The 24,681-nt window shown below is 36.0% G+C and overlaps 1 protein-coding gene across 1 annotated transcript; it reads right to left on the reverse strand.

Moving 5' to 3' along the window:
- Window positions 1-6,045: 6,045 nt before the first annotated feature.
- LOC121424458 (CMP-N-acetylneuraminate-poly-alpha-2,8-sialyltransferase-like) lies at window positions 6,046-24,090 on the reverse strand. Its single transcript, XM_041620153.1, has 8 exons — window positions 23,811-24,090; window positions 20,941-21,121; window positions 19,504-19,629; window positions 15,273-15,441; window positions 9,404-9,516; window positions 8,809-8,898; window positions 7,894-8,129; window positions 6,046-6,514 (listed from the first exon to the last, which is right to left on the reverse strand). The coding sequence occupies exons 1-8, from the start codon at window positions 23,902-23,904 to the stop codon at window positions 6,285-6,287; spliced, it is 1,239 nt and encodes a 412-aa protein (XP_041476087.1). The 5' UTR covers window positions 23,905-24,090; the 3' UTR covers window positions 6,046-6,284.
- Between the last annotated feature and the right edge of the window lie 591 nt (window positions 24,091-24,681).

Consider the following 24,681-nt stretch of genomic DNA (forward strand, 5'->3'; position numbering starts at 1 on the left):
AAATAAAACAAAGAAATTCACATATTGCTGAATTTCCTAACAATATAACAATAGACAATATTCATCTAAAAAGAAAAAAAAAAGAAACAAATCTTTAGATGTCACAATATTTGAAAATCTAAATATGAACGAAACATACGTTGTATAACTACCTGTTTCTCGAGAAACGTAGATTTACTATTCAAAATGAAACCCTAGTCACACTGTTAATTAATATTACCTTATATTGCAATATAGCTTTGGCATCTCGTGCAAAAACTTAAATTAATACAATATACTTACTTCAGAAAAAAAACATTCGAATTTGTACTGATTCGCAATACACAAACCAATTATTCAATAAACTAAGACTCTAACGGTATTTGACATGAATTCACTTCAAAGTTTACAGCTCATATTCAAGTACATAAATAACATGCTCCCACCTTCTTTCCACAATTTTTATACTAAGAACACATCTATTCATTCATACCCTACTCGTAACCCTTCAAATTTATAATTTATATCACAACCGATTTTAATGAAACTTGTTTTGAATTTTTCCTCTTGTTTTACTCTTTCCCAAAAGATTGCTTCTCTTCTTGGGTTTTGGTTTCATTTAACCGAAAGTCAATCGATTAATCGTAGGATTTTTTTTAAAGGATGTTTTTATTTTATTCTCTCAAATCAAACTATACATTCACGTTTCATGAACAAGTTGTTCAAATTATTTGAAACATGATTATGAATTATACAATAAACCCATATCCCACAAATATACATCAAACTTCAAAGATACCGGAAATTAATACTGACAATTATGCGTTTCAATAATTACCAAATGAAATATTAACATGATGTATTAAATGACAAGAGAGAGAGAAAAAAAATGGTTTTATACCTCCCACCCTTTAGGCATAGAATCTCCTTCACCTTTATGCATACCCTACATGGAAGGGACACAGTACAAACTACCCGTATTTCATTTATGCTTTCTCTGCAAGAAAAATGAGAAACAGATGTGTTTTGTGTGGTTTTGTCTCTCGCTCTATATAAACCTCTGCCACTCTCTCCCTATATATCCCTTTAATTTACATTTTTCCATTTCCTTAAATGTAGAGACATCTTGCCTCTATCTAAAGCCTCTTCTCCACATTCTTCGTCTTTAAATTTTCTTTTAATTTCACCCATGGTTATGAGTGCGCCCTTTTCTCTCCCTTTGAAGATTAAAAATCTTACAAAGACTACCAAATGATTGACTAAACGTTCCTTTCCTTCGTCCTTTAATTCCACACCTATAGAATTTTCTCCCGGCTTAAATTACCTTACAATTATTATTCCAAACCAAACAAGCATATTCACATTCCCAAAATAGATGGCGAAATGTTTCCTCCCTTTTTACAATATCAAAGATTATTTTGCGAGATTTTAAAACGGAACAAGTTGTGATTTGTATAAACAATGCCGTGCAACATTTTAAATTGAAACTCTCCTAATCAAATGTTCAAAGTACATTGCCTTGGTCTCATAAAAATGTATTCAATCTTTTCATAAGAAAAAATTATTTGTTTCTTAGTCTTTCGAAAACATCAGGTATCGCGAAATTACATTTCATAAAATTTGCATGAACATTTTTAGATACTAACTCTTTTATTGACAAAATTCTTTTTCCAGATATAATCAGATATTTCTTCCCTAAGAGAATCTTCTTTGTTATCTATTTTCATATTTCGTTTCCATTGAATGGAATAGTTATATAAATTAACTCTCTCAAATGAAAACCATTTATGTTTAATCCCTGTCTTTGTAAGTATAAAAATGATCTTACGTTTCCACCATAATCCATTATGTTTCAATCTGTAAATACTTTTTTTTGGTCAAATATGTATTTCCCTTCAATTCGTACAAATTTATTGTTAAAGATGATCTTCGTATCCATCCATACTTCTAACATTAAAGTCTATAAAAAATTGCAGCAATGATATCTCCAACAATGCAAGCACGTAATCGCAAGAAAATATAAAATTTTCTCCCAGGTGTTTTGTGGCAGAATTGAAATATTGTTTCCATTTCATTGCATTATTTTCGTTTAGTCCTTTAATCCTCATAACTCTCTGCGCCTTTTTTAACCACTGAAAATTCATCATTTTCAAGCCGCCTTGGTAGTAATCTAAATACATCATACTTTTGTTAATCTTATTTCTCCCACTCACACAAAAAGTAAAAGCCAACTGATCAAATTCATCATAAACACATCCTCGGATTGGTGTGAGAGATGCTGTAAATTTTGAAAATATAAATTGCTTTCATAATTGTATTTTGCCCATCAAGGTTAAGTCTCTTGGCTTCCACCAGTTTAAAAACTTTTTTATTTCATTTAATATTTCTTTATAATTCAATCTTTTTTTGTTTCTACATCTAAATAAACAAAATACACAATCTACTTCTGGGCCAAAAGATAAATCGTATGATTTTCCTTGAGAGGAACCTAATAATCCAGCTAATAATAAAACCTTCGTCTTATCGCTAGTAATTTTAAGTCCTTAAATTTTTTCTGAATTTTTCTAAAATATGTATTACTTTTTTAAATGGATCTCGAACAAAAATAGACATGTCATCTGTGTAAATATAACCTGTTTTACTTCAACCTTTCCAAAGGAAATTCCTTTAATATATCTTATGTTATGGGCTAATACTTCTATGCATAAAATTAAGATATGGTGAGAACGGATCCCTGCAGCCTTACCCAATAACTTGTAGAATCTTCTCCATTAAAAATAAAACTTTGGGTATTAGCATATAATATATTTAACCATTTACGAAATTGCTGGCCAAAGCCGAATGAAAGTAATGTTTGATGTAAAAATTTGTGGGATATCAAATGAAAGGCTTTTTAAAAATCAATTACCATTAATCTTTGCGTTACTAGCCTAGAAACCTCAGCTGATTTTATCGCATTGTTTCACACATCTCCAGCGGAGGCGTCAGGGGGGGGGGGTGGGCGGTGAAATATTGGATGGTCTTATACCACTTGGTCTACTTATCAGTTCGTATATAACTTCACATCGTCTAAATCCATTTCGTCTACAACCAGTTCGTCTAATATCCAAAACGTCTGTTCGTGACATTCTTTTACACGTATACTACAAGTCAAAATCAAGGGTTCAAATTGACTTTATGAAGATGGTACCCTTTCACTATGTAACTAGCATTTTCAAGAAAATATCATGAGAAAGTTAATTTAATTGGATCGTATAATTGCAAACGAAAAGAATAACGGTCATGCATCTTATGTCTAATTTCTATCTCGTTCGTCCCTGACAATGAACAGGTCTGACGATGAATAAACTCAGTTATTTCTCAGAAAATATCAAGTTTCTCTGTCACTTAAATATCAACAGGCCTATTAAGTTGGAATTCGTTTTAAATTTCCCTCCGTGACTGACTGACCACGCCCTTGCAACTGTTTCATCGAGAAAAAAAGCTACTTCAAGACATTTTTTCCACTGACAAATTAACTGTTAGGATTCTACAAACGTCAATGAGTTATTAAAAATGTTCAAAACATACACTTCATTTTAACTTCATAGATGAAACGACATAAAAACATAAATGATACATACAAATCAGAAATAATTACAAACAGCAATCATGCACACAGAAAAAATACAAATGAGTTATGTCTTATGGAAAACACAATCATAACATTAACCAATAAACAAATGCCGAAGTAACAGAATAAGGAGTTATAACTACGGTATTTATCTAATTATGTGACCTATCATAGAAACAGGGGCTCGGCGACCAATCGCAATCAACATGATCAAAGTTTCCACGGTAATACCATGGATCCTAGTGCTAGTTTCCATGGTAATACCAAAATGGCAGAGTTTGTCGTTCCAGCGAGCGCCCTCCCTCCATAATAGGTCCATGCTCCGACCCAAAGCTCGCCCAGACGCCCAACACTACCATGACTACCGACCAACCACCGACTGATCGCGGCAACCTTCCTCTGATCCGGGGACGAATCAAAGTCGTGGGCACCAAATAAACAGACAATGCACCGAACAACCGCCAACAAGATGGGTAGCATCCTGGTCCGTGCTATAGGTTACCGCTAGTTGATTTTAGTCTCTTAAAGGGGTTGTCCAGGCGGGAGATATTTATATCTCAATAAATAGCGTAAAATTCACAAAACAAAATAACAAAGTTAATGACTTTCAAAGATCTGCATTATTCAGGTGAAACAGTTCTAGGCATGTCTTTATGAATATTTATTAGGTGGGCTGATGACGACATATTCCCACTCGTTCTTTTGTATTTTATTATATGAAATTAGGTTTATCAAAAAAAATCTACCAAGAACTAAAACAATTGAATTGACAACTGATAAGTGCATTTATTGCCACAACTTATTTTATCATAATGAAGACACATCATTTACACATGTATGAAAAGAGAAACATTTATGATTTCATGTAATAAAATAAGAAAATGGAAAGTGGGGATGTGATATCATCAGCCCACCTAATGAATATTCATGACGATGTGTATATTACTGTTTTCACCAAATATTGATAACTTTAAAATTCAATAACTTCGTTATTTGTCATCCGATTTTGATTAAATTTTCAGCATTTTGCTCTGTGAATTTTACTCTATTTGTTTGGATATACGTATTTTTTCAGCCCGGACTATCCCTTTAAGAGATTTGAACATCCGAGTAACATGTCATAAAGCTTGAGGTGAAAAGCTTATAATTTTAATTATTCATGATGTTTATCTATAAGCATGCAAATGAAAAACTTTCAAAACGTTAGATGTTGGGTTATAATTCCAACACCATCTGTAGCAATAATTGTGCTCTGCACGTATTCCCCGTGTACTGTACTTTGAAAAAGCATGCTATATTCTAATACTATAAGCCCATTTGTAAACTAGTTAAAAAAAGGAAGAATTTATTGAATGTAATTATTGTAGGAACAACTTATCTTTTAGTCCCGAGTATCTGTTTAGATATACATTTTTTCAGCCCGGACAGTTGAGTTACTATAGTACATGTTATAAAGCTTGAGGTGAAAAGCTAATTTTAACTTATTGTATTCACACCTGCTAATGAGTCCCATTTCTCAAATGTTTAATATACTTTCTTAGGAGATCCACGCTCTACAAGCAATGCTTTTTTAGTGGATCCCCTCATTTCCATATCAAATTCTGTTAAAACTATTTTACAAATATTTTGGAACTTGTAATTGATTTGTAATCATTGTTATCATATTTCATTTGTAGTTGTTTATATTTATAATGTATGTTTGATTTGTATTTGCTTGTAATGTTGATAATGGAAATGGAAAATAAAACTTGAACTTGAACTAATTATTTTACTTAGGCCTATTCATGCTGTTTATTCTTAAGCATGCAAAAATGAAACACCATACGACTTTCAAAGCGTTATATGTTAGAATTCTGGTGTTGATATTGGGTCCATTCCAACACCCTCTGTTGCAATGTACTTTGATATATAATTATGTATGCATAAATTATGTTCAAACACTATACATGCATAATTATATGAACAACTTCCTCAATTTTTAGTCACGAGTAACAATACCGAGGTTTGAATACTTGAGTTACTTACATCATAAATCTTGAGGAGAAAAGCTTATTATTTTATTTATGCATGCTGTTTATCTTCAAGCATGCAAATGAAACACCATATGACTTTTAAAGCGTTATGGATATTGGAATTCTGGTGTTGATGTTGGGTTAATTCCACCGTCCGTAGCAACGTGCTCTGTACTACTTTGAAAAAGTGTGTTATATTCAAACACTATAACAATCCATAGGCCTACTAAAATTATTTACATCATTGTGTACATGTAATGATTCTTATATAAAAAGTTTAAAGACACCGCCTTTAACCCACGCAACCTTTTAAGAATGTGAATACTTATACTTCGGTCACATTTGCTGCACGGCGAGTTGAAAACAGCCGTTTATTAATTTTAATTCAAAAGCACCTATATATTAGCTGGTACAAAAAATGCTAAAAACTGCTGTTTTCGACTCGCCGTACGGCTGCCGTAGAGCAAATGTGACCGAGGTATAAAGTCAATCACCCATGATTTTTCTTTAATTCCGTTACTTTAAAATGGTTTACATCATTGCGTACACGAATAAATCTTTCTACAAACCCCATTTCACCTTTGTCGTGTTTGTAAGAATGTGAACACTATCAAAGTCACCCGTCTAGGATTTTTCATCCATTCCTGTACTTGCATGATAATTATTCCCATCGATCTACATTATTGCGTGCATGTTCCCGTGTGCAAGTTCAATGTTCCAAGCATATGCATTTGTAATAGAATTCTGAACTCTCCATCTGAGTTATGATGGCTTGTGAAAGGAATGTCATTGAAGTAATGATAGGCTGTTTGATGGACTGTACGTTCACGAAGCTCGACAGGAAAGGGCCAGAAGCCATATAAATGTATCTCATTGCACATAGTAGCAGCGACATTAATCAGATAAAAACCTGCAGTAGAAAACAAAAGCATGTAAAACAAAAATATGAAACGATGTAGATCAACAACAGTGCTACTGTGTGCATTAATTTGCACAACACGGTGAATATCTTTCCATTGAAAAGTGATTACTCATGCACCAGAGACTATATCTGCGTCAGAATATTCTGACGGGGGAGGCGGTAAGACATATAAATATGACATTTTGTCATTCATATAATAAGGTTTATTATACATGTATAGAGGAACGACACCGACCTCTCCTTTTACGCCCCTTTCTTTTTTATCCCTCCAGCCTCCCCCTATTTTTTACTACTTGAAAAACCATATACGAGCGGTTGCGACGCCAGGCCCCTAAGCGTACCTCTGTTACACCGGCAACTATATTGCCTCTTTTGGTCAGATATGAAGTCAGAATGAGTAACAACTGATTTGAAAAAGAATCAAGAATTATGAATCCTTTTCTGTTATTGTAGTAACAGTCAAAACACTATTAATTTCTTTTTTTGCTCATAGATGTATTTATACGACCTTGCTTTTGGCATACGTTATTTTTTTTTTGAAATTTCAATGTATTCGATCGCTTAAAGGTCAAGTCCACCTCAGAAAATTTTTGATTTGAATCAATAGAGAAAAATCAGACAAGCACAATGCTGAAAATTTCATCAAAATCGGATGTAAAATAAGAAAGTTATGACATTTCAAAGTTTCGCTTATTTTCAACAAAATAGTGATACGAACGAGCCAGTTACATCCAAATGAGAGAGTCGATGATGTCACTCACTCACTATTTCTTTTGTTTTTTTATTGTTTGAATTATACAATATTTCATTTTTTATGAATTTGACGATTAGGACCTCCTTGCCTGAAGCACAAAAGGTGAATGAAACTTCATTTCACATGACAATGACGAGAAAATAAAAATATTTCATATTTCATTTAATAAAATACAAACAAAATTATGAGTGAGTGATGTCATCAACTCTCTTATTTAGATGTAACTGGCTCTTTCATATAACTATTATGTTGAAAATAAGAGAAACTTTAAAATGCAATAAATTTCTTATTTTACATCCGATTTTGATGAAATTTTCAGTGTTATGCTTGTTGAATTTTTCTCTTTTTATTCAAATCAAGTTTTTGTTGGGGTGGACTTGTCCTTTAATAATAATAATAGTAATAATCCGCTTTTATATAGCGCTTAATACATCGGAACGACGTGTCTAAGCGCTTTACAGATGTATTATTACCCCGGTCATCGGATTCAATCAGTCATTCCCGCACACAATGTGTGCACATCCTCCACTCCCTGGGGAGATCGCTTGGAATATATTGATAAACAGATAGACAAAAATAAGTGAATCGGAATCACCAGTCGAACTTATATTACCTGTTGAAGGTTTTTTCTTTAGGCCACGCCTCTTCCAGAACTCCCACATGCTGACGTAATGTGAGGGATGGCCAATCACGAGTTGCGAATCGATTTGATCACGATAGCTCATCGCTTTTAGACACGGCTCAACGAGTTGCCTGGAGCCGAAGCATGGGTACCATATCACGCTGTTATACTGGTCCATGAAGTCGATATAAGATGCTATCACACTTTCATTTGTGAGTCCACCAAAACTGTAACCGTCAAAAGAACGGTCATATCAAATTAATTGTTTAGAATTTATTAATTTCCAACGCTTACATAAAGGTAAATTATCATAAGCATGTAGATATATGAAAAAATGGAGGGATCCACTAAAAAGCAAAAGCTTGTAGTATGTGGACCCCTCTAAATAACTATTGTATAATTGCCTATGAAAACGGACGCAGAGGTAGCAGAACAGTCAATAGAATAGCATAAAAATAAAGAACAAAGAAAAAATTAAATATGGAATAAAAAAGGTAAGCACACACGAGGAATATGAAAACACTGCTACATTGAGCGATGATTTTCCCCAAAAATACACTGTAAAAAACAAAGTGCTAATTTAGCGCTTCCAGTGCTTGTACAGTGACTGCACTACAGTTTCTGTTTCTGTTTGTGGTAACTCCCGTAGGAACTCGGCAGGACAGCATTTTTTGCTGGTAAACTGTAAGTGCTAAATTAACACTCCAATTTTTACAGTGTACATGTTTATACGCAGTTATTCTAAGTGAGTTCTCTGCATTTTATTTTATTTTTAAAAGTGAAAAATATTCACCAGTAATCAGTTTTGGGGAAATATAAACCTGAAACATTGAACTCCCTTTCAAAAATCCAAACGCCTCCATCGGAAAACAAAAGAACATTATATGTAAATTGTACTCAACTTACTTTTTAAATAATATGCTTGGGTTGAAAGTAACAAAGTCTGTTCGCTTTCCAGCATCCTGTGTAAAGGCTTCTATGGGTGCTCCATTACACCTGAAACGGGAAAGAAATAGATCGGAGATCGTGGTATTTGACATTTTAAGGGGCGAATCTATTATCTTTCCATCAAGCGCCCAATTTTCCAATAAAGCCCTACATTGATACCGTAGTCCTTGTGGTATATATATATATATATATATATACATATGTGTGTGTGTGTGTAATATTATACATGTACAACAGCTTTTGGCAACTCTTTTACTTAAATATTTGTGAAAGAATGGATGAAGAGAAAAAATTGTTGGCGTAGCTTAAATCTTATGCTTATGTATGTATGTATATATATAATATTTTTATGTGATTGAAAAATTCAAAAAATTGCAAGAACTTGACTCGTGTCAAATGTCGATTTTTTCTTTCATACTGTAATGAAACAAATCCTGTTATGTTAACTTTGAGAATATTACATACAGGAAAAAATATAATAAATCAACTAGATCATCACCGGCTGTAAAATTTCAAACAAGATTCAAAATAAAGCTTTGTTTTTATAATTTACCTGAATATGAAGTCCATGCTGTCTATTTGTGAACCACATTTACTATTCTGTAAAGATCCACTATTTCCTACGATAGCACACTTCTGGTAGCGACGACCTTTAAATGGGGATTCCTAAACAAACAAACAAAACAGTTTTAATTTATCTATTCATTTATTTATTAGCGCATCTACAGCTGTATCATTTTGTAGCCACATTCCGATTTTATAAAATTGAAACTTTTCTTCTACAGTGCGTTGTCCAGAAATAAAATCAAAGCCGACTCATCAGACACGTTTTATCATAACTTTATCAAGATCATATTCAATCTCGTAAAACACCTATTTGTTATCAACAAAGTTTAAAGTTCGACATAATGGTCAGAAAGTGCAAAGAAAAACTTTGAGAAATTTGACTTTTTTTTCATATCATAGTTGGTATTCAAGGAATTCCATGAATGCATGCTCGTCCGCCCGATCAGGGTAGCCGTGCTAAAGCCGGGGTAATTCAATAATGCCAGACGTATTCATATCATAAATTGCATATAGGCATATATATTATACTATATATGATTTCGGATCATCAGCTAACTTATAAAACACTTCTTCTGATATTGTTTTGAAGTTTGAAAAAATATACCCCTCATCTTTGTTTGGAACATGATAGTTAAACATATTTTTGTATGATCAATATGCCTTTTCAATTTGAATAGTGAAATTCCCCTCCTGAAAAATCTTTTTTTTTAACGCATGTAACCTTTTATGTTTGATCAGCGAGTCATTTCTTTTTTTAATGCCCCTATTACAGTCTAACAAGGGCCATCTTTACTCTGAATATCCATCAAATTGCGTTGTAGCATTTCTGAAATAAAATAATGATATATAATTTTTTTTTTGCTACATAGCAGCTGCTTATTTTGAAGACACAAACTTAAGAAGAATGTAGGTGCAATATGGATCACTTTTCTTGAAATACATAGCCCTGTGCCTGTAAGCATATAGGTTGTGTAGACTAGATTTCCTATTTCCTATCCACTGGTAATAAACATTCGACCCTCGAATTTTAATCTTATTTTTTATGATTTTTTTTTTAAGTGCTAAATTAACACACGGGTCTATGGGACATGTTTTAGGCCTGTGCAACCAGAGGAAACGTGGACAGGATAAAGTTCATTACCAGGAAGCCATGTTTTCCTGTTAATAACATACGGATAAAGGATGAACTTGGTGAATACATGGACTGATATGGATCCAGGGCCGTTGTCAGGAAGCCATTTGTCCCGTTAAAAGTTGGGATGATGATGATGGGTTCTTGTAAAGCTCCGGTATCCGCCTCAGCTGGACGCTCACGGGAATTATGGTGACCTTGGGAGATACTCGGTTAAGGTGACATGATGGTACATCATTTATAATAATAATATCAACATACTTATATAGCGCATATCACTGCCAAATGCGTCCTTATGCGCTTCATTGGATATTATCACCCTGGCTTTAGCCCCGCAGCGCGGTGGCATTTCAAGGAATAAATTCCTGCCAGGTACCCATTTACCTCACCTGGGTCGAGTGCAGCACAATGTGGACAAATTTCTTGCCGAAGGAAATTACGCCATGGCTGGGATTCGAACCCGCGACCCCGGCTCTGTTTCAAAGTCCGAAGACTAATCCACTGGGCCACAACGCTCCACATTGATGAGTGCCCATCTTTAAGACTCACTCATCAATCGAGCCAACATGTACACTCTAAAAAAGGATTGATCAAAATGACCAATCTGTTGGTTAATATATGTGTGACCGATCAAATTGGTCAAAAGCAACCAAATTATTGGTTCAAATCGACCAAAATTTTGGTTGATATTGACCAATTTTATCGGTCGGACACATATTAACCAACAGATTGGTCATTTTGACCAATCCTTTTTAAGAGTGTATGGTCATGAACTGAGGGTGATATAGGATGGTCTATAGTTAGTCAACAAAAAATGAACCTGATCTGGGGGGGGGGGCGCGCTTATAATTCAACTTTATTCTTTTCATGGTTTCATGCATGCAGGACTATCGCTGTCCATTTCATTCCGCCATTAATTTTGTCAGCATTGATGCATTGTGGCGTCTCCAGCGTCAGATCAGCATCATGGGGTTGTAAAGGGTATGACCACTGCAGCTGCCATCCGCGACTTTGCCAGCATTGTGGCGCTGCGGCGTCACATGAGCATCATGGGGTTGTGTGCGAGAATGAAAATTACATCTATAAGAGAAAAACGGAAACTACTGAAAAGTTCAGCGGAAACTACTGAAATGACAGAAGCAACATGCGAGGAAGAAGACAATGGAGATCCAGAAGACAACTTGGCTTATCAAGAATGGTTCAAACAGGCCTAAGCAGCAACAGATGAGATGAAAATATAAAAATGATATATCTCAAGGGGCATGAGCGAGGAAGAAGCTCGAGAAAACGCTCACACAAAAGTTTTATGGCAGTCAAACGAATCTTCCTCGACCACTATTCAATTACTTCTTGCGGCATAACTTGTATCTTGAAGAGGATGACATCAATCTTGACATTCTGTCTGATATCAAAGAAAGAGGATAGTGTGGCATGGATATTTCGAAAGCAATTCACCCGGGGGCGTTTCATAACTTGTCGGACGTTTTATCCGACAAGTCCCAGTTTGTCCGACAGTTACCATAGGAACAATGCCTCTCAGCCAATCAAAATCAAGGAAAGATGTCAGATCTGACAACTTGTCGGATCAAAATATTGATGAAACGCTCCCCGGGTTCTGGCCAGACACGGAACAAAGATTGATGTCCTATTTCAATACCAGGAAGAAGAGGTGGATGACGAAGAGATGGAAGGGACTGAAGAAGGTGCCAACTAGTGCACATAATAATTATGAAAAATAGACTTTGTATGAATATTTAAGGTCTATCATCGTGTTGAAATTGGGACTTTATTCATGTTGACAAGTTCCAAGAGAGTGACCATATATGTTAATGAAAATGTAAATTCTGATACATTTATGTTAAATACCTAAACATTTGAAATCTGCATTGTTTTTTAATATTTGTTTTATACTAGAATCGGTTTGATAATAATAACTAATAATATTTCTCCATGAGATTTTGTGTGTTTTTTTCTTCCCATGTGCTTTGTGTCTGACGTATTGATGCGATTTAGCGCTTTCTGAACTTCTCTAACAAAACTGTCTATAATTATTTTAAATGTTTGTCAGTTTTCATGTTCTCTATCGGACAAAAATAAAGAGTGTGTCGCACTAAGCCAGGTTTTATGATAATAAATGATAACAACACTTAAAAATGATAATCATACAAGAGTGATGTACATAGTACATAGATGTACGTAGTAACCCAAATGATCGTGAGCAGTGGAACCCTTATTTTGTAGGTCTTTACCAAACACTAATTAAGATACACTTAACAAAAAGATACCTAATATGTATTCAAGACGGTACATCCCCTTGCTTCCATACCTTGACATATGAAGACAGCATGACAAATCAAAGCAAGCTATTCCATTTTCAATAACCTCGTATGCCTCACGTAAACATTTAATATTCTTCAATCACCAAAATTATGGGAAATGGTGAATGGTGATACTCCAGATACCCCCCTCCCCCACAACCCCATGGCGCTGATGTGACGCCGCAGCGCCATAATGCTGGCAAAGTCGCGGGTGGCAATTGTGGTCATGGTGCTGATGTGACGCCACAGTGCCTCAATGCTGACAAAATAAATGGCGGAATGAACTGTTCACCGATAGTCCTGCATGCATGAAACCATTAATAAATGAGTAATGTTGATTATAAGCGCCCCCCTCCTTCAGATTAAGTTCATTTTTTGTTGTTGACTATAAATCATCCTATATCACTCTTAGTTCATGACCATAGGCCTCCATGTTGGCTCGATTGATTCGATTGACTCTTTATCAATGGTGCACCCTCAGGTCACCATTAACCGAGTGTCTCCCGTGGTTATTAATCTCAACTATTAACGGGACAACATGGCTTCCTGACAATGACCATGACCATGACCATGGATACATATCCCCCCCCCCCCAGGGTGGAGGAAGCAGTCAGATATATTGCTGTACACCTGACAAAAAAAAACGCGTTTAATGGGATGTTGTTTTTTTTCAGTTTTTTTTCGTGCACTCGTTAAGGGTATAAAAAAGGGGTAGATTTGGAAGACTGTCCAGTGGTCAATCGCAGGGTCAAACGTGTTCAGGGTGTGTTTTTCAAAGCTTTTTTTTTTAGAAGACTAGCCAAATGTGTTCAGGGTATTTTTCACCCGGGGTCATGTTCCGGCGACAATTTATTTAGGGGCCAAAATGTGTAAGTAAAGCAAGCGAAAAAAAAATGTTTAGGGGGTTATTTTGCACACAGAGAAAAACTCGTTTAAATTAGGGGGTGTTTGGAAATTATTTGGCCACTCGTGTGTACAGCAATACATTTGACTCCCCCGGTCATATCCATGTATCGACCAAGTACACCCTTAATCCATATGTTATCAACAGGAAAAATATGGCTTCCTGAGAATGAAATTTGTCTTAAATTGTCCACGTTTCCTCAAGGTCAACGTAAATCCGGTATGCAACTTCCATCGGATAATATTTCATATGTATTTCAAGAAAAGTGATCCATACTGCACCCTATATTCTTCTGACTTAACATTTAGAAATCCGTTGCTTTGTTATTCTTAGACAGATTTTTATTTCCCTTAACCTCACTTATCTTTATAATTTCAGTAAACCAATTTAATATAGGGATAATTTCTACTCTAGGCACTAACTAAAGAACAGTGATTTTGAGGAATATTATACATGTATGTACACGATAATATCTACCAGTAATTATTGACATTCGTTACTCGAATTCCAACATAAGGACTCATTAATCATTAGTTATAAAGAAGATTGAAAAAATAATCGTTGTAAATTGCCGGTTGGTACACATCCGGGTCTTCTCCTTAGTGGCCTCAAACTCTTCATCATTCTACTTCGTCTACAACCAGGGGCCCGTTGCAGAAAGAGTTGCGTTTAATCGCAAGTCAAAAAATCAATCGCAAGTCAAAAATGCGCGCTGTTGATTGGTTGAAAATCAAGTTGCGCGTGATTTTTAGAGTTGCGTTTGATCGCAACTCTTTCTGCAACGGGCCCTAGGAGTCTGTTGCCATGAAAGAAGAAATCTCTGGCAGGTTTTTGCTAGAGTTTTTCAATGTGTTAAATGTCAATGGCATAATTTTGCTTGCCAGGGTTTTTGCTTATTTGCCAATTTTTCTTATGGTTAAAGTTTTATGGAACAGACCCGAGTTCGTATATTAACCATTTGGTCACAATAATCATTTTTTTTTTCCTTTCAATTTCGATGTCCACTCGCTCTATAACACCGCCTAGTCTCTATAGGTCTTACAGACCATATAATTCGATGATGAAAAATAATCAATATACACATACCAATTGGGCATTAGACTAAAATAATTGAATAAGTTGGTATTTGACCAAAGTGAAGACCAAACGGCAATTTAGACCAAATACATGGGTGGAAATCCCAGGGGGGACGTGTCCCCCTGTTCAAAAAAGTAGGGGGACACAACATCAAATGTCCCCCTACTATTTGTGGTCTTTTATAATGGTAAGAAATACATCATTCAAAGTCGAAATAAAATATGTATTTTAGGACGAGATTTCCTTACTTTTGGGCTGATCCCCCCTTTTTTTTGCTTGTCAAATTTTCCAGCCTTTTGGCCCCCACCTTTTGGGAGAGATTTCCGCCCCCGAACAAATATATTATCATATTGATTAAATGGGTTAAGCCCATGTGGTATCTGAGTGATAGACCACCTGAAATAAAATTAATATAAACCCCTACCTTCGGTAATGTCGAAATGAAGTTCTCGGTAACCACGAAAGTAGGTTGCTTCCAGAATATTCTTTTATTGACGACATAACATCGTAACTCTTGATCAAGCTTAACATTGGTTTGAGTCAGTATAAGATCCCGGTCCGTACTCATATTGGTTTCAGCGTTTAGTTCTTGTCTATATTCAGATGTAAAATCAATAATTCTGTATGAGGTACATTCTTCTTTTATTGAGAGGATAATCTTATTAACAAAACAAGAGACCGTCGAGTGGGTGGGAAAGTGCAGGTGTCGTGTTTTAGATAACGCCAAAATAATGTTGTTTAAAATTATGTGTAACAAAGTTCTACACCAGTTAAAGCAAGATTTACGTAATATTCTATCCCCCCAAAAAAAATAATCTCTAAATTTACACAATCAGGTTTTGTTAAATAAATAGATGAATAGATACATAACACCAATACAGTCTTGTAGTGCCTTGATGCTCGGCCTTGGCCTTAAGGCGCCTTAAGGCCTATTTTTTCAAAGCCTTGGCCTTGAACATTCAGGCCTTGGCCTTGAGAGGGCCTTGGCCTTGGCCTTGAGGATTTTGAGCCTTGAAATTTCAAGGCATTTTCAAGGCATTTTCAAGGCTTTTTCAAGGCATTTTGTATTTTGTACTTTTCATTTGTTTTATACAAGTAATTATAAATGTTTCAATTGTTCTGTACATCTAATGACACTAAATACTACCAGTCAGCAGCAGCAGAAGCAGTATGTGTACCTAGCAGTGCCATCAATTGCAATTATCATCACATAATTATGTAACAAAGAGAAGTGATGAAAATTAATATTATTTATTGGTAATATGACGTAATCATGACTAATAAGGATAATGACAATATCAATAATAATGATAATAATTACGATTAGGATTATAGTCAATGGCGTAACTACAGGGGGGCATGGGGGCACGTGCCCCCCCCCCCATCGGCTGACTAAAAAAAGGAGGAAAAGAGGGAGAAAGGAAGAGAAACGTAGTGGGAAAGAAGACAATTTTCATTATAATGTTATAATTATGTTATGTTACATTACATAAGAAACATTTTTTTCATATAAATGAAACATAATTTGCTCAGGGCATATGTCTTCATTGTTCCTGGTGCTCCCATTGTCTGTTTACCGAGATATATAATCCTGTTATACTAAAACCTCCCGTTTTCAAGTCAATATACACCAAACTACCAAATATATTTCCTCGCACTTCGAGTTATTCTTTTACATGTACAAAAGTATGCTTCTTTTTCATGAATACTGTAAGTGATTGTCCCATTTTAAGGTCTTAATATAAAACATTTCCTGTCCGTGCTTACGTTCGCAGTAGTGGATTGGTGAAAGATGTCTGCTCTCCATCAATTCCTAGAATGAGTCCTTAAAATCTTCCTTTTTCTGTTTTCTGATCTGAATATCAAAAATTTTCAGCTCGCGCTTCGCGCTCGCATCATTTGGTTAGTGAACTATGTAAGTCCTTCTTGAATTCCTACAAACAAGCCTTAAAATGCCCCTCTTCAGGTCTGAATTTCCTAAATTTTCAGCTCGCGCTTCACGCTCGCAAGATTTGATTAGTGAGATGGGTATGTTAATTGTTAATCATGATTACAAGTGCTTTATGTGCATGTTTAGATGTAATTCTAACAAAATCAGCAAGCGCTTATTGGCACTCCCATTAGATGACTATGGTGAGATGTGTATAATCTTAATAGATAAAATATTCCTAAAATATAGTCCTTAAAATCTTCCTGTTTGGGGTCAATATCTACAAAAATTTCAGTTCGCGCTTCGCGCTCGCATTATTTAACGAGACAGGTACGTATCATGATTACAAAAGATTGATTGTAATGTCCCTTTTTAGGTTTGAATATCAAAAATTTTAAGCTCGCGCTTCGCGCTCGCATTATTTGACTAGTGAGATACATGTCCGTTTATTGGCACTGTCCTTATAAAAATATCTATATTAGTTCAGAATACCTGGCAACTGGGAGCGCTTTGCGCGCTCACTAGGCAATTCCAAGTTTTTGCTGGTGCCCCCCAATGCCGTGACCCACGGTACGCCACTGATTATAGTGATTTTATGACAGGAATAATTCTGACAGATCTGACTACAATTTTGACAACAATTTTCATACTCTAAAAATAGCTTACTCTAAAGAATGATAACAAGGTTGATTTCTATTCCATTAGGTTTTCCTTCTATTATTTTCTTTGACCAACAAGAATGTTTTAAGTCTTAATGATATTCTGAAAAGATTCGGTAAACTTGAACACAAACTTCAATTTCGTCATTTCCAAATGGGCTATGGCATCAATGGCATGATGAGCCAAAAAATTTTGAGGGGCCAAGCATGGCATACAGAGCAAAATTTTAGGTTTCAAAATCAACAAATTTTGGATTGTGCTTGCATAAATTATTGTTAAGTAAGGTTCGCATTCAATTTACACAAAAAAATGCTTAGAATGTCTAGTTTTTAGATCGGAATATTACAAATTTTTGAGCTCGCGCTTTGCGCTCGCATTTTTTTGATTGGTGAGTTATGTATCCTATTTATGAGTCACTAAATGCAGTCCAGAACAGCTTCCTTTTCTGGTCACTAAAAATTTCTGCTTGTGTTTTGTGCTCGCGTTAATTTGTTTAGTAAGATGCACACCTTTTTCATGATTACAAAAACAGCTCAAAATATTTAAATTTCATTTCTTATTACAACATCTCGCAAGGATGCCCTTTTAACAGTGATTGGCACCATTAAATTGACCCAAAATCGAGTTTTACAACTTCAAAATTGATTTTTTTTTTCAAAACCACTTGCTCGCTATGCTTTCTATAGCGGGAAATTAAAGCCTAAATCAAAATATCTGTCTTATCAATTAGAAATCACTTAAAAAAGCTTTGCTGAACTGCACCAAAATTCTCATTTTGACTTATACTGTAAGTGCATTTTTGGCTTTGACCTCCCCCCAAAAAAATACATTCTGCCTCCCCTGTCCCAGGTAGAGGAGAAAGACATGTTGAGAATGGGCATGCCATGATCAGATCACCTTGGTAATAATAATTATTGCAATGTGAATCGCCTAGAACAATAATGAATTGTACAAATGTAACTATATGCTGATATGTTTATTTTAATTTGATGTCTAAATCTACATGATCTATCATAAAATTATTTTCGTTTTAAATGTACAAGGGTAAAAATTTTGCTCGCTCACACCTTTTATACATTTGGTCCTGTGTGTCATGTATGCCGCCTAAGCATTGTTGTCTTTTTTTTCCATATATTGTACAATTGAAATGCCTTGGCCTTGGCCTTGGCCTTGAGGTTTTCAGGCCTTGGCCTTGGCCTTGGGTTTCCATGCCTTGGCCTCAGCCTTGGTTATTGAAGCCTTGGCCTTGGGTATTAAAGCCTTGGCCTTGGCCTTAGCCTTGGAGGTTTGAGCCTTGACTACAACACTGCACCAATATAAACAAAGATGGAACAATGGGGGAAAAAATTCATGAATTGATCATGAGAAAATGCTAAATTATATAGAATTGATATTGCTTGAAAGGGGTAGGTATCACCCAATACTGAGAAAAAAACAGAAAATGTGTCTTTTAAAAAGAAATAGAAAAAATAAGTGTTCCATGGGTGAATTTTCAATACATGAACATTGCAGATCATAAGTGTGGTATATTTTTACCAACATGCTGTCACCTCCTTACTTATTGTTGGGTAAACGTTTTTGAGAGTGGAGATGCAGTATAGAATGTAAAAGGGTCAGCTATTAGAAAACACCCTATATACATGACCCTGGGAAGCGGGGATGCGGCGTGTATTCCATATTATCTTCCATATAGGTAACACCCCCTGGAATTCTGGTAGATGTGTAAAATTTGAGGAATGTATGGAAAATGACCAACATTTTGTGCTGAAACCCTTGTTGATTTTTTGCTTGTCAAATTTCAAATTTCTTTGGACCAAAACGGCCTTTAATTTGGAGTGAATCTCTCTTTTTTTTTTGGGGGGGGGGCGACTCAAATTTACTTCAGCACCCAACCAAAACAAAATTCGTTCCCATGGGCCCTATACATGTGTATCAATTTGCGCGACACTGGTGGCTCAGCTACTGAATAGCAGGGGCATAACGGTAAAGTGCACGTTAGAGGGTGTCAGAGGGGCGGGGGGGGGGGGTTCGAGACAATCAATCATGTTATAGATGGAGCACTTACCTTAAATTATCGAGATATTGTGGACTGGTCTTCCACTGATGTTTTTGAAGAAGGTTTGTATACAGATATATCCTTTCTGCATCACTGTTGTTGAAAAGCCAAATGTGCTTTGTAAAGTTTTTGGATCTGATGGAGAACGGTCGAATGAGAAGAGATAGAACGTTAACCAACAATGATAACCCGCATCATATTCACTCTAAAAATTAGAATCGCAATCATCTTAATTTCATAACCACCACATGCTGCATACATGGGTGTAGTGGGGAGGGGAGTTGTATGAAGTAATTACCCCCCCCCCCTCCCCCAAAAAAGTATACAAATGAAATTGAAATTGTATTCCTTTATCATTTTATGTTTTCGTCATTTTAAATACCTCTTGCCAATTTGTTTAATGTTTCCCGTTAATTTGTTAATTATTTCCGATTTTATAGTAGTTGAATACTACAATGGCATACACACTGTTCATTTCCCAGACGCACAATTCACTTTAAGTTAAGTTAATATTTTTTTTCTAGAATTCCACAACACAATTAGTTTCAATACAATACTTTATCCGTAATATTTATTTTGTAATTATCTATGTTACTGTTTGAACATTGCAATTCGGCCTTGGTCGCGATGATGTCTTGAGTTTATTAATAAACCATCTATCCATCTATCTATCTATCTATCTATCCATCTATCTATCTATCCATCCATCCATCCATCCATCCATCCATCCATCTGTCTATCTATCTATCTATCTTTCTATCTATGCAGGAGCATTATGTCGTGTCACCTTATTTGGATATTACTTTCCTTTAAAATGTCAATCCAATTATTTGTATCTAAAATCGTTTGTTAATGGAACGAAATAAACAATATGTGTGAGTTAAATGCACGGGGGGGGGGGGGGCAATGTGACCATTAGCTTCTGTGATTTTTGGTGGTCAACAACTCCCTACATATTGTGGTAATCATAGCCATTATTCAAGCAAACTGGCTCCATGGAAGAACATCGGCAATACAATATTGCATGCAGCTGAACATGGACTACTGTACCCAGCCGTATGTTTTACTTAATATTCATCCTTACCATTTCTTACTGTATTCCAATCTTGACCTCCGTCATTTTACATTTTATGTATTTTGCATGCATTTTGTACTTTGTATTTGTTGTTTAAAATCTGGAATACGAACAAACTTCATTTTTCCTCTCCTCTCTTCGTTTGCTTGAAACTTTCAAACTACACGAGATCTTGTTTATGATAGTCAATGCATGCAAAGCATTGTGCCATGGGTTTTAAACAACTACGTCATTGCATTTTTTTTCTATCATAACTTTCTATTTCAATCACATTATAATATTCGTTTCTTGTTTTGTTGATTTTGTTTTGTTTGTTTGTTTTGTTGACTTTTTAAAGGGGGGGGGGGGCTACATCGAGCGGATATACTTACTCATTCCCATGCATGCCTTCAAATAGAAAGTGTGACGTAACAGACTGGGGTATACTTCTCCGTGGTCGTTTCGTGTTAGAGATCGTTGATAACAGATGGAGGAGCAAAATCATAATAACGAATATGAGGACGAGTTGTCGAGAGTGGTGGCGACGTCGAAACGTTGTCGGAAGTCGGCACACTATAAACAAGAGGTTACAAATTGCAAATCGTTTGTGGTAACTCAGGGGCGGTAAAGGCAGGGGCGTCAACCTTCCATTTTTTTCAAGCATAGGAATTGGGGGAAAATATCAGAAACATTATTATTATTTTATCGTTATTATTTTTTGTTTGGCGCCTCCTGTGCCTGGGAAGCGAACATCGAACTGAATCACTATGACCTGCAGGTCTCTCCTCCCGATATAACTGATAGGGGAGTGCAGGTGGACAACTACACCGGGGTTTACCCCTACTCTTATACGGATAGTGAAACGTGCAAAGGCGGTGACTCTCATCTACACGGGGCCTCCATTTAACGTCCTATCCGAGGGACGAAGTGTTTTCCACTGTAACATAGCCTGCATCTATGGAACAGGGGAGAGTTGTTTACACACAACTCACTGGCTTCAGTCATCTGCCCGAGGACTCGAACCGACGATCTTTGGTTCGACAGGCAGACGCTTAACAGTCTGAGCCAATTTCACTCTCCGTGAAAAGGGGAATGAGAAAGAAAAGGGAAAATATTATAATAAGGAGAGATATTTGAATGGGCTGAGTGAGTAACATAATATAATATTTCTATAATCGATATGAAATTGCATTTGGGGATAAATAAAACGTCAACTTAGGTCTTTTTGCCCGCTATACAGTGCGTTTTAGAAAAAAAAGTAATCCAAATCTAGGGGGCTGGTATTCGAATCATATTTAATTTTGTGGGATTATTAAGCATGAATGTGAAAGAGTAATTCATCAGCTTTCCACTGATACCCTATTTGTGCCATTTGTGCCAAGCATGACAAAATTAAGTGATGTTGAAGACAGCAGGTGCAGTTACCACTTTTTTTTCAAAGTTTTTGAAAACTTGATGAAAGAGCAGATGCTGATGTAAAAATCTTGATTGGATCCTTTTCTTCCAAAGGAGAGTAAATGAGCGAATGTACAGGTTCGAGGAGTGTACCTGCATCTTCGGTGGATTCAGGACTAGCATTCCTGTCCATCGTTCCAACATCTTTCGAGATAGACTCAAAGAACTCTGGAGTTTGGAAATCAAGTTGTTGCCCTCAACCATCCTGACGTAGAATTGCCACAAAGATCCCCTGACCTCGCGGGGGACACTTAAAAAACAAGGTATTTGTAATTCCTCCTCAAGATCTTCATGATTTGCAGGGCCGAATTCGATTTGAGGTGGATGCTTCTTGTGCAATGATCCGGCAATGGTAAGACGAGCTGTCCAAGATATCATTAATCCCTCTACGCTACCGGTTATGTGTGCAAAGGAGAGGAGGACATGTTCAAGGTGTGGGTGAATAAAGTCTGACATTAACCTTTCAATAATCATTTCAGAGGAATGCCTTGACTCTTCATTCCAAAATTACTTTTTTTAACATTTCATTCTATCAAGCGCACATTTTACCCACTTTACCCAAACTTGCAAAAAGTGTTACCTGCACCCTTTGTCTTCAACATAAATTAATTCGGTCATGAGTGACACAGATGGTACAAATAGGTTATCAATGGAAAGCTGATGAGTTTCTCTTTCATATCCATGCAGAATAATTCCACAAAATTTAAGATGATCCGAATATCGGCCCTCTAGATTTGGATTACCTCTTTTTTCTGAAACGCACTGTACGAAAACACAATTTGCGTTGCCTTATAGTAATTAATAGGAGAGAAGGGAATTAGACAAAGCAAAGCTGATTCTATGAAGGATTTTTTTTTTGTAGAACGATATGCATGCATAATGATGCCGCGTTCATAATAATATTATGCATGAAGACTTACAAAGTTTGCTTTGTCGCCATTTCCTTTCTTCCCCACATGAATCATAATCGTCACGCAATATGCAAATGTCAATGTACAAGAAACATCTTATGCTGGTGAAAAAAGGAAATAATACCAAGGTGCTTGGTATCGATGGACACTAGAAACAAGACAAACAATTTGCCATGATCACTTCATTTCCTACAGACCTGCAGTCGAGAACCATTTTCCTTTGAATCACTGTTTTTTTTTAATTATCTCGAATAAAACATTCACGACACAGGACAATGAATTAATAGATACATTTTTGTCTTTTTTATTGAACGATAAAGTACATGTACATTATATTCTTCAACTGATTCATTTATAAAGAATATCTCCCCAGGTACAAAATATCAGTAAGAAATGTTTATCATCAATAGGCCTATCAAGATTATGCTTAGCTCACAGAAACTACAGTGGCACTCCTTTTCCGAAAAGCTGTTTTGTTTGGTCTATTCATTGGCATGCTGTTTATTATTGTTATTATTTATTCGGCAAAGAAATTTACAATACAAGAAATGTCAACAGTTGGAACGCCCGGGGACAGAAAAGGTAAATTACTGTGGCATATAAAGCCTCCTGTCCCAGTACCAATGGTTGATTTACAGTAAATTAATAAATGAACAATATAAAGTATTAACATGCGACATGAGTGATTGAAAACAATACGTGATACAATAATTGTAATTATAGAATAACTATTCGTTACTATAGAGAGGAAATGACCCGAATGCCAAATTCGCAACAGAGTTCTATTGGAAAGCTGCATTTATCTAGCATGAGGAAGAGTTGAAAGTATATGTAACACGGTTTCAAAAGACATATCAGCATAAAACATTTGACTAAAATATTAGATATAGACATACCTCCAGCAGATAATCTTTGAGTGAGCCATCTATACGCAGTAGATGACGACATGTTGGATCCTGTGTCACCATTTAACCAAATTTCCCCAAACATGGTTGAATTTTATCTTCACTTTCACGAATTAAATGATCAACGATGACAAAAAGTCGAAAAAAATAAATATCCTGCTTTTTCTTCCCTTTTGGATGAAATGACGAATACCAAGAGTAAGGCCCTGTCAGAATTCTCTACACCAAACGATCATTGTAATACTTTGTTGTAAAGCGCGCGGAGCCTGCACGAGACATGCTAGATAAGCGATCGATCGCATGACACGGAAGGGTTTATAGGCTAATAACTAAAAATTGATTTTTCAATTGTCTGTTAAAAGAGATGAAGAGAAGGGATAATCTTCCTTTTCTGTGTAGAGTATAGAGTCTATAGACGAGTCATATTTCAGGGGCGGATCCAGGGGGGGGGGGGCGAGCCGGCCCAGCCCCCTATTTTGGGGCAACCTGCAGAAAAAATGTCTTTTTTAACTTGAGAGAAACGCTTAAAAACAGAAAGAAAATTAAGAAGGAGGTGCTCATGTTTAATTTACGGCCTCGTAACGGCTGGCCCGACTCCCATATGCCTTTTCTTTGTCAGTCAAGCCCTATAGGCCTATAGCGTCAACTTTAGGTCATTCAAACACACCTTTTACTTATAAAATCGATAATTTTTAACATAGAGGGAATGACCTCAGAAACGATGAAATCACATATAAGGAGTTTAATTTTTCCAAATTTTTATGGGGGAGGACCCCAGACAACACCCCCCTTCCGCCAGGTCGCACATTCGGTGCGTGTTTTGGGACCTTCGGCCCCCTTTAAATATCCTAGATCCGTCCCT

Source organism: Lytechinus variegatus, chromosome 11 (assembly GCF_018143015.1).
Source record: "Lytechinus variegatus isolate NC3 chromosome 11, Lvar_3.0, whole genome shotgun sequence".
Classification (NCBI taxonomy): domain Eukaryota; kingdom Metazoa; phylum Echinodermata; class Echinoidea; order Temnopleuroida; family Toxopneustidae; genus Lytechinus; species Lytechinus variegatus.